Raw genomic sequence first — 15,932 nt, 5'->3', positions numbered from 1 at the left:
TTCCCAATAGGACAAACAGCACAGCCTGTGCTGAACTATTTTCAGTCTTGTGTGTATAGTCCTCTCCCTAACTAGATAAGAACCCGCCTGGAGACAGATACTAGAGCGTGTGGCCTCCCAAGTTCCCCATAAGATAAGCAGATGCTTGCTTAAACAATTGTGCCGTCATAGGTGCTGTGCTGCCAGGTGGGAGAAAAGACATACCAGTAAGTGGTGCAGGGCCCAGCACTGAGTTCCCATATCAGGCCTGGAGCCTGTGCAAGCTGTCACTGCCAGCTGTGGCTTTGGGCAGTTCCCTGCCCCTCCGAGCCTTGCTGTCCTCATCTGCAGCATGCAAAAAACACACTTGTCACAAAGCTATTATGAGGTCAAAAGTGAATTAGGAAATGTGCATAAGAATGTTCCTTAAACTCTGAGGAAGTATGAAATGTTTAGCTGCTGCTGTCATGTTTATCTTTAATTTTAGGTACCTTCCTGTGTGAGTCTCCAGTGTTAGCAATGCATGAGGAAAGTGTTTATACAGTGGAGCCAAATCGAGTTCAAGTTCGAACCTGGCAGGTAAATTGCTGCTGTAGGGCAAGTAGGCTCTGATGATAAAGACAATTAGGACAAAGTTTAAAATGCTATCTCTAAATCAGGCCAGAGCCTACATATTGGCTTTACCCAGCCAGATCAGATTTCCCCCACCAGGAGCTTGGTTGTAAAATGGATTCTGGGATAGCTGCTCCATCCATAACTGTTGTAACTTAAGAAATCAGGAGGCAGGGCAAGGATCTTTTGCAGTGAAAAGGACTAGATTACTAGACCTTGAGTACATGGGGTTGTGAAATAGGAGGAAATGTTTGCTCTGCCTCTTGTGGGGCGGCTAAGGAGCCATTAGTTTAGAACATAATATCTTTGTACAGGCCTTTCCCTGCATGTGCCTGTGGGGCAGGCCAGGATGGGAGCAGTACATGCCTTCAAGATGACAGGCCTCTAACACTCCATTCTGTTCTCTCCTGGTGGTGTAAAGAAACCCTTACCTGTCTGTATTGCATACACAGAGTGGCTTAAAACAATAGAAGTTAATTTTCTTATAGTTCAGGAAGCCAGAAGCCCAAAAACCCGTGTGTGGGCTGGGCTGGCTCCTTCTGAGGCTCTGAAGGAGAATTCCCTCAGTGCTCCTTCCAGTTTCTGGTGATTGCTGGCAACACTTGGTATTTCGTGGCAGGTAGACACATCACTGCAATCTCTGCCTCCATCTTCTCATGGCCTTCTCCCTGTGTCTATGTTTTTTGTCTGTGTCCTATAAGGACACTTGCCCTTGGGTTTAGCCCCTCCCCCCTGCACCCCCATCCAGAATGGTCTCCTTGAAATCCTTAGCTTACATCTGCAAAGATCCTTTTTCCAAATAAGGTCATATTCACAAATTCCAAGTACATATATCTTTTGATAGCCACCATTCAACCCAATAAATGTAGCAATGTTTTGCGTCAAGGTCTAGAATACTTTTCATGACCCTGATTTTAGCTCTCAGTGTGACTGCTTTGTCCAGCTCTGAGTCCTTTCCTGTGATCCAGTGTTTGGTTTCTGGGGCTTCTGTATCCATGTTCTTGTACCGTTCAATGCTGCTCATCCACTCCTTAATTTACCAGTTCCTAAAGGAGCTTCAATGGAGTTTTGCATTCTAGAGGGGACTCAGTCAGTAAAGTAGCACACTTAAAGCAAGAGAGGGACGGGAAATACCACAGGAGAGTCATTGGAGCAGAGACCTGATGATGTGGGGGAAGCAGCCCACATTCCCTGGGGGAGAGTGCAGACTGAGGGAGCTGCCCGTGCCCATCAGACCCTTTGTTTAAGGTTGGAGAGGAGGTAGAGGCTGCAGGGAAGGAGGCCAGAGCCCAGTGGGGCATCCTATGCAAAAAGCTTGCCTTCCTTACACTAACATTGTATAGGGAGCATCTGCCATGGGTATAAAGTTTAGGCAGAGAGGGGTCATGTTCTTAAGAACAAATGACAGGGGACAGCTATGTCAGCAGAGAGATGACCTATGGGGCACCGGAGGGCAAAAAGCATGCTGGGAAAAGACTCTTAGCATACTGGGAATGGACCAGTGGCCTGCTAAGAAACATGGAGGCAACTGAGGAGCCTTGCCAGCTGGGCAGGGTGCCTTATGACAAATGGCCTGTAGCTGAGTCTTTTTTGTTACTAATTTTTTAACTAAAAGGAGTATGTGACCTTTGTGACTAGTAATATAATGCCAGTGTGTGCAAGGAAAAGGTTAGCAACTTGATTCTGAAAGCCTATAATGTGTCTCTCCAGACCTTTCTCCCTGCTGGGAAGAGATAGAACACAAACTATGGTTGTTTGTTGCTGTTTGTGTCTATGACCTGCACCTTCCAGTTTTCTAACAGGACCCACTTCCAGACTGGCATGTAGAGCTGCTCTCCCAGTGCTTTATGCTGTTTTGTGCAGTGAGTGTCCTAGGATGAAGAGCAGTGACAGGCACCCTAGGGCAGGCTCATTTACACGGAGGCTGGAGCTGAGAGAAAGGCTGGTATCTGGCAGACACTGGTGAGGCTGAAGCCAAGGGGACAGCAGAGAAGTGGGAAATGCAGCAGGAGGGCCTACGGGCCAGTCTGAAGATAGTGGGGGTTGTGAAGCCCAGAGGGACAGAGTTGCTTTTTTCTTGTGTTTGTGTTTTCTCCAGGAAGATAACTTCTGGGTCAGTGTGGTGGGAAAGACTAGGGGAGCTGGCACACAGAGAAGTCAGGTAGGAGATGCCACAGGTGAGAGATCTAAGGGCCTGGAGCCAGGCGGTGGGCTGGGAGATGAGGCCAGAGTGGAGGGAGAGACAAATTAATTGGTGAGCAGTTGGATGGTAAGTGGTAACAGAGGGAAGAATTGAGGGTGTTCTGAGTTTTCTAGTTTGGGAATCTGGGTTGACTGTGATGCCTTACAATGGAAACTACAGAAGCAGTGCACGCTTCAGGGGACAACGTACAAGTGTGAGGCACCTTGGACACTCTTCAGAGACACGCAGGAGCCAGCTGGAAATACAGGTTCTGGAGGTCAGGGGCTGGGTCAGTGCTCTAAAGCAGTTAATTTGGGAATTTGGAATATATTGACATAAAGGTGATAGTTGAACCAGTGTAAAATCAAGATAAGTCAAGTTTGTACTCTGGGTACACGGAGTATAAGGAGCCAACAGAGAAAGAGGTTGAGCAAAGGAGGCTGAGGCCCAGCCTGTCATCATTAACGGGGTTGTCCTTGACCCAGTCAACAGTCACCTATGACTCTCCTTTTGATGCTGTGTTCAAGCAGCTATTTGCTTATTCCACAAGCATTTATTAAGCTCCTGCTGAGGTGCATCGAAATGAAGATTGGATTTTTTAGTTTGGAATTTCTCCTCTCCTTCCCTGCCGCCCAGACATTCATCCCTCAACCCTGCATTTTCTAGACAAGTTACACAGGTTCCTGCCTCCTCACCTGTTCTCAGAGTCTCTCTCTGTTTAGCATTATTTACCCACTGAATTCAGTCGGAACCCTGCGTGTCATCCAGCGTGCCTCCTCACTCTCTCATGCCCTGAACCGCGCCTCCACTGCTGCTGGGGCTCAGCCCTGCGATGTCCTCAGCTGTGCACATCGGACTTGCTGCCCCCTCTTTGAGCCCCTAGAGACATACCGCTCACGGTTGGAGTGCCCTGCTCCCACCCTGGTGCTGGGCAGGCTGCAGGCATTCACCGATAATTCTTTGAATTGAGCCAGGAGCCTCTTTTAACTCAGAGGAGTAGGGTCCTCTATTGTATACAAGACAGGCTGCCCAGGCCTGACTGTGGTCGCTCTTTTCAAAGTACTGTTAGGAGTGACATTTGAAATTAAATGGTATTTAAACACTTTAAAAAATATAATTCATTATGAAAACACTTCATGGCTCAAAACCCTCTAGAATCTTCGAGCTTCACTTTGAACGAAATCTGATTCTTTGCCAGCACCAATGCCGCCCTGCATGGCCTCTGCTGGCTTGCCCACCCCTGGTGCACGCCCCTTTCATGGCTTCTTCATTTTCCCCACAGGGGCCTCAAGGTCCTAGACCAGCCCCTTCATGCTGCAGTTCATGCCATTGTGCTGTTCCTTGAATGATGGCCCACAGCTCTCCAGAGAGCTGGCTCCTTCTCCCTAATCTCAGTTTAAATAGTGCCCCCAGATAAGACTTCTCAATCAAGGAAGTATGATACATACAGGAAAATGGACATGTGCATGAAACATAAATGGAACATACCCATGATGTAACTATCATCCAGTCACTGACCTCCCCACCCAAGAGTGACCACTTATGTGACAGTAGCAGCATAGTATTATCAGAGGCTTTCCCTTAAGACCTATGCAGAGAAGGCCTGCTTGCCCAATCCAAACAGGTGGAATTGACTGTCTCACTGCCCTTGGCACGTTTCTCTTTCAGCATCCTATCTGTTACCTCTAGCACTTTTCTCAGGTTGAGGTTTACATGTGTATTTGCCTGTTGGCCTAGGTGCTGTCTGTCTCCCCCGTGGGACTGTAAGCATGAGGGGTTCCCTGAGGGCAGGGCCGCGTCTTCCTTATGTCACGTTAGAATCCAGCAGAGTGCTGGGTACATGCTGAGCCATCACCAAACATTGTCCGAGTACATGAATGGAGCATACAAGATTCTCTGTAAATGTTTAGGCACAACAGTGAAATGCTACACAAGCTGCTCTTCTGAATTATTTGTCCTTTCCTTTTCCTCAGGGGACTGTGAAACAACTCTTGCTATTCTCTGAGACGGAAGGGAACCCATGCTTCCTTGACATCTGTGGAAATTTCCTGGTTGTAGGGACAGACCTGGCTCACTTTAAAAGCTTTGATCTTTCCCGAAGGTACAGTTTTTGTCCAAATGAAAGTTTTACATTTTAAAAATTAGGAGGTAATGTGGTAGGTATAAAGCGGATAGGAGCTAGGAAACTCTTTATGTTCTCATTTTAACATTAACATGCCAGTTAATTTTTTTTTTAAATACCTACATCTTTGCATGATGGGGAAGGGAGCAGCACAGGGGAAGAAGAGGAGAGTTGAACAGGTGATGCAGGGGGGATTTCTTAGGGTGGTGAAACTTCGATATGATAGATGAAGAGCAATGTCCGTTTGCCAAAACCAATAGAACTTTATAGCAAAGAATGAGCCTTAGAGTGTGCAAATTTTTAAAAAACATTTTAAATTTTTAGGATCCAAACATGGGATACAGAAGGTGACAAAACAGTCTACCTTTGTTACAAATGTGTGAAACAAGCTCACTGGAGAGTGAGTAGCTGTCCTCAGCCACTTTGGGAATTAATGGCAACTGCAAAATTAAAAGCACAGGTACTTCACACAGCACGATGCTCTGGCTGACAAAGTTAATTACCATAGGGGTTACTATCCAATACTGCTACAAAGCGACGCTGGAAGTGAGCAGTGAAGGGAATGGCTGGAGAGTGGCGGGAGCTGGGCCCTGCCTGCCGGGGCGGCAGGTTGCAGACAAGCAGGGGAGGAGGCCAGGGAGACCCCTGTGGTGAGGGACGAGAACTGGAGGCGCAAGTTTGAAGTTACAGGTGGCTGCATATGAAGGTGTTTATTACACGTATGTGTCTGTACACCAGTTAGTGACACACATTTGCTTGTCCTGTCAGCTGAGGGCCTAGAGGCAAGGACACCCCAAGAGCAACCAGCTCACCAGTGCCCAGACTAGGGTTTCTAACAGCATCTCCATAAAAAGGAAGCAGCTTGGAGAAATAGCTGATTCTAGGATTTAGGCAGGAAATATACAAGATGAGCCTGGAATACCTTTTAAGTACCAGGAAGTAAGAAAGTGCTAAAAACCAAAATACAATGATGGGGTATGTCAAGGGATATAGGAACCAACTGAAAAAGCTCCCAGTGGCCAAAGCTGAAACAATGGGTGGGGGGGCAACCCAAAAAACAGCACTGTTTTTTAGAACCCAAGGTAGAAAATAAATATCTGAGTTCATACCAATATAAATAAGTTAATAAATAAAGGAAACAAGACAACTCTCATACACAGAAGAATTGCAAATAATTTATGTAGATTCTCCTCCCTCAAGGAGAGGAGCATAACTCCCAGCTTTGTAAGTGTGGGCTGCACATAGTGACGTCCTCCCAAAGCGGGTAGTATGAGGGCAGGGGGAGTAACTTTACAGACACGACCCCAAACAGGAGAGACCAGGGTCAACGTTACAGAGGTGAGTCATGTCAGTGGCACAGACCCCCTGATACGATGTGATGACATAGCACTATACCTTTGGAGTCTTTTTGAGTCTAATGAGAAAAGCATCAGATACTTCGCAGTGGGGGTGGGACACTCTACAGAAAAGCTGAATGGTCCTCCTCAAAACTGCATAGGCATCAAAAACAGGAGTCTTAAGACATGGTCCCAGCCCAGAGGAGCCTAAGGAGGCGTGATGACCAAATGTCATATGGGTCATGTGAGTCTGTCTCATGGGATCCTGGGACGGAAGTGGTATTAGGGAGAAACTGAGGAAAAGAGAAGAAAGGAAAAAAAAAAAACAAACCATGATGAGCAAATCCAGGATTGTTTATATTTGTAACAAACTAAAACCAACTAAACTGAGGAGTTAAGTAAATTTTAGTTCATCCAGGTATTTTAAACTGAAATTGTAACAAAGTGTGGTATAGTAATCCTATTCTGAAAGGAAAGATCACAAGCCCTCTGCAAGGGGAAATGCAAGGGGGCAGGATTTTTAACAAGCTACTTTGTGTAAAAAGAGGAGGGGGATGAAATTACATATTCATATTTGCTGATAAGAACATGAGAACTTTAAAAATTCATATGGTATTCTGAGCCTGGCCCATTTCCTGAGACATATGGAATCCCAGGGTGGGAACAAAGGTTTCAGGTCACTCAGAGAAGCAGATCCTTACTCTGGGACCTGTCATACACAGTAATCCTTTGGTTTGCACTGAAATCCTTGTCCTCCTCCCTGCAGAGAGGCGAAGGTGCACTGCAGCTGCAAGAACCTGGCTGAGCTGGTCCCTGGCGTGGGGGGCATTATGTCGCTCAGATGTAATGCCAATGGCAATAAGATCAGCATCCTCCTCAGCAAGGTGGGTGTCCCACGGGGGCCTCCCTCTGTTCCTCCTCCTCCAGTCTCACAGGACCCTCGGCCTTTCTGTCTGTGCCTTTCCTGTCCACTCCCTGCTCTTTGTGTCCCAGGTCCCATTCCTCTTCCTCTTTTGTCCCTTCTCCAGGGAGTCCTCTCCTCCCTCTTCTGTCCTCCCATCTGGTGCCATCCTTGCCCTCCCCACCTGCACAACTTCTGTTTTCTTCCTGCCTTTTTTCACTTCTTATTTCATCAAAAATATGGCTTCTTCTTTACTGAGCCCCTCACCTCTCCTCTTTTTTGTCTCATCATTGCCCAAGTAAACTCTCTCAGCCCAAGGGGGGGTGGCCACAGGACTGTTGAAGGCAACTTTGAGTCTCTTGCTTAGCGATGGAGTGACATCAGGGTGCACACAGCCACATGGAGGGTCTGAAAACACGGGGACAGAGGGCATGGTCATTTTGTTCTAAGTGGCTGGAGCCTTAACACCTACTAGTGTTTGCTGTCTTTTCATTTATTTGTTCGTGTTCTTGTTCCTTCATTCAAGAGTTGATTATGGAGTGCCTTCCATGTACCAGCTGTTTTGCTGGGCACTGTAGATGCAAATCAATTAGTTAAACAAGAAGATTCAGGCCTTCCACTGTGATTGAACAGACATTGATCAAAGGATGAGGCAAAGTATATTTTTTACAACTTTGGTGAGAGCTGGGATAGTGAGTAATGCAGGAGGTGCTCTCCAGGGGGGTCAGGAGGCTTCCAGACAAGGTAGTGGTTGAGCCAAGATGTGAACTGTAACAGAATGTAACTGTTAACGTAAGTTCTTGGCATTTGTTGCCCCTAGCAACCAAGCCAAGGTTTCCTTTTCTCAGTTTCTTTTGTGTGTGCACATAACTTTTATGTGAAGATCAAGAAAAAAGCAGAGACGATGAGCAAGCTGATGCTGGTCATAGTAGCAGCTGTGGAATCTGGCATCTAGTGCTCCCTGTTTGAAGAGTGAAGAGATCGAGATAAGTTCTTTGTCAAAGGATGCAGCTGACTAGGCTGTGATTGAGATCCCTGCTCATACTCTGATTGCTATGGCAGAATGGCTGGAACTCAGGAAGAACAAATGAGAGACACCATGGGATTGAGTGAATAAAACAAAATGTCTCCAGGGACTGGGGAGAGTGTGAGCACAGGCTGGTGAGTAGGCAAGGGGGAGAATTCAGAGTCCAGAATGCTTGGGAGAAGATTCCCAGGGGAAGGGCAGCCTCGTTCCTTGAACATCAGTGCAGAACAGTTTCTCAGACACTCAAATCACCCTCAGGCAGCTGCATCAGAATTGGTTTATCAGAATCCAGATTCTTGTTCCCTTGGTCAATCTACCTCAGCAAAATGACATTGTACTCAAGTCAATATCGAGAACAGCAAGACAGCTGTAGTCGGCCTTTACAATATTTTGGGGTTTGTTTTCAATTTTCTGAAACTATAAAGTAGCAATTCAACAACCACTCAGCGGGGGTGAAGGTAAAGTGACATTCAATTCTCAATGCTGAAAGTACGCTGGCCAGAGTGGCCGGTGGGTCACTGACACCAGGACATGGTTTTCTCAACTGTGTAGTCACCAAGAGCTTCTGGTTTTCTCTTCCTGTAGGCTGACAACAGCCCTGATTCCAAAATCTGTTTCTATGATGTGGAAATGGACACAGTGACCATCTTCGACTTCAAGAAAGGACAGATTGATCAGAGAGAGACATTGTCCTTTAATGGGCAGGACACTAAGAAGTAAGATTGTGGTTTGGGAGGATTTTCTTGAAAATGATGCCCTGTTAACTTCTAGGCAGGTTTTGCTAAATTATACCTCAAACTTTAAAAGACTCCAGCAGCTATTTGTGGTGAAAGCAAAAAGTGAAACAGACACACACTTGGGCAGTTAGGATAGACTAGGATCTTTCATCTTTGTTTTCTAGGTTCTAAGGTTCTGAAATTAGCTTCTTTTGAAAGGCCTATGACTGAGGTGTCTAGAGAAATGGCCCCAAATCACATGATAGAGAGAAATGCAAAGAATCTTAGATCCATCAGTATCTCTGATGTTAGAGATTGCATGTCTCTTGTAAAGAATGTGTTTCTAGAAAAAATAATTGCCTTTCTCCAGGGAGTTCATGTAACGCAGCAATTTTCAACCAGTGTGCCGCAATAATTTTTATTTTTGTTTTTTTAACTTCACCCAAGGACATGCTCATTGATCTTAGAGAGAGGGAGGGAAACATCAATGTGAGGAAAAAAACATAGATCCGTTGTCTCTCATACACATCCCAACTGGGGACTGAACCCACAACCTAGGCATGTGCCTCAATGTGGAATCAAACCGTGACCTTTTGGTTTACGGAATGATATTCCAACCAACTGAGCCACACTGGTCAGGGTATCACAAGAATTTTTAAAACATACAATACCTGACTATTTAGGCAGGGGTACTGACCTCTTTTCCCTTAGATTGTCAAAATAAAAAAAATGACAACAGCCAACACAACAATAGCCACCTGGTGCAAATGAATCAAAATTGTACCTTTTTTTGTGTCAGACTTGCAAAAATAGAATATATTTTTTGGTGTGCCATAGAATTTTAGTAATTAGTATATGTGAGCCGTGAGATGAAAAAGTTTGAAAACTGTTGATGTAACGTGTACTTGTACTTACCTACTTTGTGTAAGAAAATATTCACAGAATTTAAGTGCTTATACTTTTCCATGTACAGTTCACATTTAATTCTGCATAAAGTGCCACACGAGATTAAAACGAACTGTCCAGGGGGATGTGGGAGCTGACTCTGGCCCTTGCTAGAGCAGCAGTGTGGCTGATGCTCAGATCAGTGTATCAGCAGCAGAGGTGGTTGCAGAGGCGAAAAGCCTGCAGGCTGGTGGTGCAGAGGAGAGCAGGCTGTCGGGAATGGCCGAGCCAGCGCTTTTCTCTGGCGGCCCTGTTCCTTTTGCTCCTATCGCGGCCCCTTCCGGCCCCTGTCCAGTCTGCCCCACACACTTCCATCTTTCTCCACCTCAGAGTCCCTTTCCTGAACCGTTTTTCAGCTGGTGGCTCACCTCTGCCGGTGGCCCCACCCGCACACACTCATCTTCACTTCTTACCAAGTTTGGCTCCACTTCTCCATCTCCAAATGTCCCTGGAGTTTCTTGCCATCAACTCAGAAATAGACCCCCAACTCAGCCTTACTCCCCAGAGACCCCATTCTTGCCCGAAGCACCACTTTTCTGAGTCACCTGGTCTAAAACCTCAGAACTAACCCTTCCTTTAACCCCCAGTCTCCGTAACTTTAATCCCAGTGTTCTTACTTTGAATGTCCCTGAGTCACATTTCCCCCTCCACACACTGCCTGCCGTTCATGCTTTCCTCCTAGTGGCTGCTGGCACTTCTGAGCCACAGCCTTGTGCCCACCACACCCCTCAACAGACCAGTCCCAAGGTGGCCCTGGCACTCCTTGGGTCCCCATAAATGCTTCCATCTAAACAACCATGCTTGTCTACCAGCCCTGCTTTCTGCTCGGTCCTAGAGCAGTGACACCTGTAAGGGCTGCTGGTTTCCTACAGAGTCAGGTATCTGAGCTCCTGCACAGCTGCACAGGCATGTGGAGTCTCTCCCTGATTTGCAGTCAGGTGAGGTTCAGTCTTCTGTCAGTCACTTGCCTTCTCTTGAGATCTGATCCATTCTTTGCCACCCAACCCATTTTTTTGTAGGGGCTTTAAGTTTTTACTGGATTATAAATGGATTATAAAAGGGTGACCGGTTGTTGTAGCCCCTGGGCTATTCTGGGCATTGCAGCCCAGGAGGTTTCAAATGATTTTGCATAAGCTGCAGTTTACTCCTGTTATCTTTTGCCTGCAGCTGTGGGGGGCAGTTAGTAACATTCTGTTCTTGCTTTCCAATAATTTCCAGTCCAGTTGCTGGCCATGTAGGGGGGTGATGAGGAGGCTGTCCTCAGAGTCCAGAGGGACAAAAAAGGATTAGAATCTTCTCTCCAAACTCACAGAGACAGGGTTAGGGAGTAAGCCTGGGTCGAGCTTCCGCTGCCCACTGTTTCCCTGGTCACAGGTCTCAGGAGGCAGAGGAGAGGGAGAAATAGAGAATGTTCCCTGTATAGACCACCAAAACGTTAGGGAAGATGTTGATGTCGGCTGTGAAAAAAATTCACAGAGAGACAAAAAGGCAAAGAGCAAAGTTTTATTCACTTTTCAAGAGGGGAAATGGGGCATGGTGCAGAGAGACACACCAGCCCCAACCCATTTTTTTCTCCCTGAAGTTCTCACTGAATTCTGGGCCCATGAAACAGGGAGGTTTAAAGGTGGGAGGGACCAGGAGTAAATGCACCATATCACATAGGTCACAGCTGGAACCAAAACCCAGGTCCAGAAACTGCCCAGCAGGGAGTGCTGTCCCCCTTGAGGTCTACCCGCTGGTCCTGGACTTTAGGGTCAGCATCAGGGACCCTGTGCCACATTTCTAGAGCCGAAGCCTCATTGTCTGACTCTTTCCAACTAGACTCTACTGGGACTCTTTCAACCAATTTCTTTAAATGTGAAAGAATACAAGCAAACAGGCTGCACCACCACTTGGTGGGCAAAGGTATACTCCCAGTCTGGGCAAGCAAGAGGCCTGCTGCCACGGACTGGAGACTGGCCTGAGGATGTTCCCAGAGGCTAAGAACAGGAACTCTCAGTGTTCCAGATGGATCTCTCTTTCAGGAACCATGCCTTTGCGGATGAGAAGCTGACACACCTTGTTCCCATGAACCACTTCTGGGATCAGAGCGAGCCCAGGCTGTTCGTGTGTGAGGCCATGCAGGAGGTAACAGAAGCCCAGCCGCAGCCCGTGGACAGGAAGACCCACACTAAGGATAGCGCTGGCCCCATGGTACAGCATGGCCTTCATTTGTGTTTAGTTGCGTGGGGACTGTGGATTTGTGAGTTCACAATCTTGGTGGCAAGGTTTATGGGAAAGTTACGGAGAAATTCATTCAGGTGGAGCAGAGTGTCCCCCAGTAAGATGCCTGTGTGGTCTCTCCCCTCTGGGCTTACACCAGGCGGCTGGCCCCGCCCACTCCATCCTGTCTGACTCAATGTAATACTCTGCTTTCCTGTTATCTCAACTAACCCCTTGATGTTAGCACACCCTGCTGACTGAATCCCCAAGACAGCAGCCTGCTAACTCCTCATTTATTCCACAACTTGCTGTGACCCTCAAACAAGGACGATTCTGACTAAAGCATCTCCCTCACCTCAGTCACAGCTCTCTGTTCTTGCCACCCTACTCCCCAAGCTCTGCAGGGTCTCCCTCCCCCATGCTGATGACTCTCAGGGCCCCATCTCCCCAGCCCAGGGGTCAGGACCCTGACACTTTCCAAGTATTGTGTCTTGTGGGACAGGACATCAAGCATTCCCTGGGAAAGCCCAGCAGTTTTTTGTGTTTCTTTCTAACCCACCTCTTTCCAAGAACATTTTTATACATAGGGTCCTCAGTAAATCAGTAAAGGACGGCAGTGGTCTTAACTATAGGGGGCTTTTCTCCCTGCCAAAGGAACTTCCTTTCCAGGATGGTAAGAGTTTGGACACCCTGAGATTATCAGCAATCCATGTCCATATTCTGAGATTTTCAGAAGCAAATCCTATCATCAGTTCTGGAACTCTGAGTGGTAAAATGTATTGAGGTGGTACCTGTGTCATTGGATTGAGAGAAGCAAAGACATTGCCAGGGGATTTTTCTTCAAGATAGAGGGCCTGGTGACAAGTCTAGACAAGTGATAAGAATGTGCAAATTGATAATGAGTAAAATATGAGGGGATGTACATGTGAGGCACACTTCCTGGCAGTTCAAACAGAAAGCTTTTTTGGTCTTTTATGAATATGATGAAAAACTGTAAGAACTCACACAGCAAGAAAACGCTCTGGCACCCCTCAACCTCCTGTTGATTTCCTGTTCAGGAGGTGCTGCAGCCTGGTGTTGCAGTTCTGAGTCCCTTAGGACAGGATCCTAAGGAGTCCCTCACCTCTTCCCTGTGTATTCTCTATTCCTTGAAAGTAGTGGCAAAAACCGTTTTTGTCATTGTTTCTCTGGGTAAAGAAGCTGAAGAGGATATCTTTTGAAACCTGAGAGCTCTTCTGAATTTCACCAGCTGGGTGGGAATGATTAGTCTTTGCCACAAGGAAGTCAGTCAGTGGGAAGGACGTAGTGGCTTTCAAACCAGATGAGGTGCACCCTTCCAGCAGATGCGTCATTTTTTCCAGAGAACAGCAGCAGATGGCGGTGGAGACTGGTATGTTTGCCACATGCCCAGGAGGAGAGTGGATTATCTACATCAGAGTGCTCATCCTCTGTTTTATTTGTATTTTATTTAAATACCTCGTCAATGAAAATGGGAATTAGTTGTAAAATACTAAAGTATATTGCCAAACTAAAAATAGAACAATCTTTTCCCTCTCTCCCAGGCGGACATATTTATTCTGTCCTTCTTCATTTCTGAAGAGCATGGCTTCTTGCTTCAGGACAGCTTCCCTCGGCCTCCCACCTACCAGTCTCTTCTGGGAATGGAAGTGCCCCATTATTACTTCACGAGAAAGGTACGAGTCTTGTTCGGCTGCCTCTTCTCACTGCTCATTAAACAAGGCAAACCATGTGCTCTAATTTGTCCCCTAAAATTCCAGCAAATATGGGGTCTCCTGTGTTAAGAGAATCATGAGACTTGACTTTGCTCTCAAGGCAGACAGCTGTGCTAAGGAGGAGGGTCCTGGCATCTCTAGGGTGTCCTCCTGGCGTTTCCCCTGAGGGCACCATGCCCTGCAGCTTTCCTGCCTTTTATTCTAGCTGCATTTTTAAAATTATGTGTTTATAGCTCCACTGTAGAAAATATAGAAGCTACAAATATAGAGATAAAGACCAAAGATGATGCAAGTCTCCATAGAACCAGCCCCCAGAAATGGTCACTGTGAATGGGCTGGTATGTGGCCTTCCAACAGGTGTGTGTGCGTACCTATATTTGTGCATATTGCATACAATGTATAGTTTTTTTTTTTAATTGATTTTTGGGCAAGAAAGAAACATTGATTTATTTTTTCATTTATTTATACATTCATTGGTTGCTTTTTTTTGTATGTACCCTAACCAAGGATTGAACCCACAACCTTGGCATATCAAGACTACGCTCTAACCAACTAAGCTACCTGGTGAGGGACAAGCATGGTTTTTAACTTTGTGAAAGAATGGGGTTGTTTTCAGCATACACATACTCATGCCCCAGCATGCTTACTTTGGACGAGTTACTTGCCTTCCCTGGGACTTGGTCTCCTCTGCTCTCTGGCCCCTTGATCTCTGTATGTCCCATGATGAGCTGCCTGTGGGCCTGTGGTCCTGAGACTGCTGAAACTGCACGTATGATAGTGTAAGTGATTAAAACAACACATCTCGGTGCAGTTGGTTTACATGTCCCTAAAAATACCACATAAAACAGCGTGGCATGGCCAACGACATGATGAATAATGTATAGGTTGACATTTACTTGTGTTAAATGGAACGATCTTTGTCAAGATCGGGAATGGGTTCATGTGATCCCCAAATTCCAGAATCCCTGTGCTCTATTGATGCAGGTTTTCTCTATCCCTTATTTGAAATGGATTAGTTCCATCAGACTAGCATTTTTCTGAATTTTATTACATAGTGCTCCTTAGGCATTTTTATCTGTCTTTGATTTGAGAACTCGGAAAGTTATGAGAGACGGATTCTTTCTATTGCGTTTTCCCCCTGTTTCTCTCACATTATGGACTTTGGTTTCTCCCTCACACTTATGCAGTCCTTCTCTCATTTCTTGTCTCCTCCGTGCCCGCTCTTCTAGTTGTCCAAGAGAGGAGACATGCGTGATACAATGTAAGATGACTCCCCACTTATCCTATGTCACTTTAACTCTACCCTTTTCTCAAGATTGTCTTTTCTTTATTTTAAGCTATAGTTGTCTGTGCAACAGTACTTCCCACCTCACCTGCATGACCTCTTTAACCAGGTTTATCAGGCACATGACACCATGCCAGCTCCTCATGGGTAGCAACACACCCATGTGACTCCACAGAGCTCTCATCCTGGTCAGATGTATGGCATGAAGAGGCTGTCACCTGTGGCTGTCTGATGTTTTTATTTCTTTAAATACTGCCCTTCTTCTGATTATTGACCTGTGTTTACATCCCTTGGCCACTTCCTGGGAGTTCCCGTCCGCATACTTGAGAATCAGCAGCCCTGGAGCCCTAGCTCCCACTCGTGGCCTGGGCTCAGTCCCCCTCTCAAAGAGCTGTAATGAGAGCGGGTGCAAATGCAGAAGCAAGGGCAGAGGAAGCAAGGCCCTCAGGTGCTCATATTCTGGTGAGAATTCCTGAGTGTGCTCACAGGAGCAGGGCTCTGATTAGATCACAGTGAGGCTGATGGACATCGGGTCCTGCCTTGTGATCATTGAGCCACAGTCAGCAGCGCGCAGTTGTTTTTTGTACGTGCACATTTCTGAAGGTTTCCCATTCCATGCAAAATCAGTCCAAACTTCAGCCTTCTGCCTAGTGTGACCCAACCTACACACAGCCATGGACTGTGGGTTGCTTCAGAGCCTTTGTTTATGCTTTGCCCTGTGCCTAGAAAGGTCTTGCCATGTACAGCTGGGTCTGATACATTCTACCAGTGTCTCAAGGCCCAAGCCACACACCCCCTGAAGCTGGGGACCACAGGTGAGCTTGAGAAGCAGCAGTGAGATGGAAGAGCTGCCAGGAACTACACCAGAGGCAGGTAGTGGCAGCTAGCCTT

The 15,932-nt window shown here is 46.6% G+C and overlaps 1 protein-coding gene across 1 annotated transcript in view; it reads left to right on the top strand.

Moving 5' to 3' along the window:
- The window catches only part of IFT140 (intraflagellar transport 140), a 90,031-nt gene that overhangs the window by 25,563 nt on the left and 48,536 nt on the right, over positions 1 to 15,932 (top strand). The window contains exons 12-17 of the mRNA XM_054589364.1: positions 467 to 558; positions 4,747 to 4,874; positions 6,999 to 7,116; positions 8,746 to 8,876; positions 11,846 to 12,014; positions 13,586 to 13,717. Of these exons, the coding sequence (XP_054445339.1) occupies positions 467 to 558; positions 4,747 to 4,874; positions 6,999 to 7,116; positions 8,746 to 8,876; positions 11,846 to 12,014; positions 13,586 to 13,717 (770 nt within the window). The remainder of the gene's footprint in view (positions 1 to 466; positions 559 to 4,746; positions 4,875 to 6,998; positions 7,117 to 8,745; positions 8,877 to 11,845; positions 12,015 to 13,585; positions 13,718 to 15,932) is intronic.

The sequence above is a fragment of the Pteronotus mesoamericanus genome, unplaced genomic scaffold (assembly GCF_021234165.1).
Source record: "Pteronotus mesoamericanus isolate MK-2021 breed Mesoamerican mustached bat unplaced genomic scaffold, CSHL_Meso_final scaffold_167, whole genome shotgun sequence".
Lineage (NCBI taxonomy): Eukaryota > Metazoa > Chordata > Mammalia > Chiroptera > Mormoopidae > Pteronotus > Pteronotus mesoamericanus.
The sequence above is the reverse complement of the archived record's forward strand: the minus strand, read 5'-3'. Positions and strand labels throughout refer to the sequence as shown.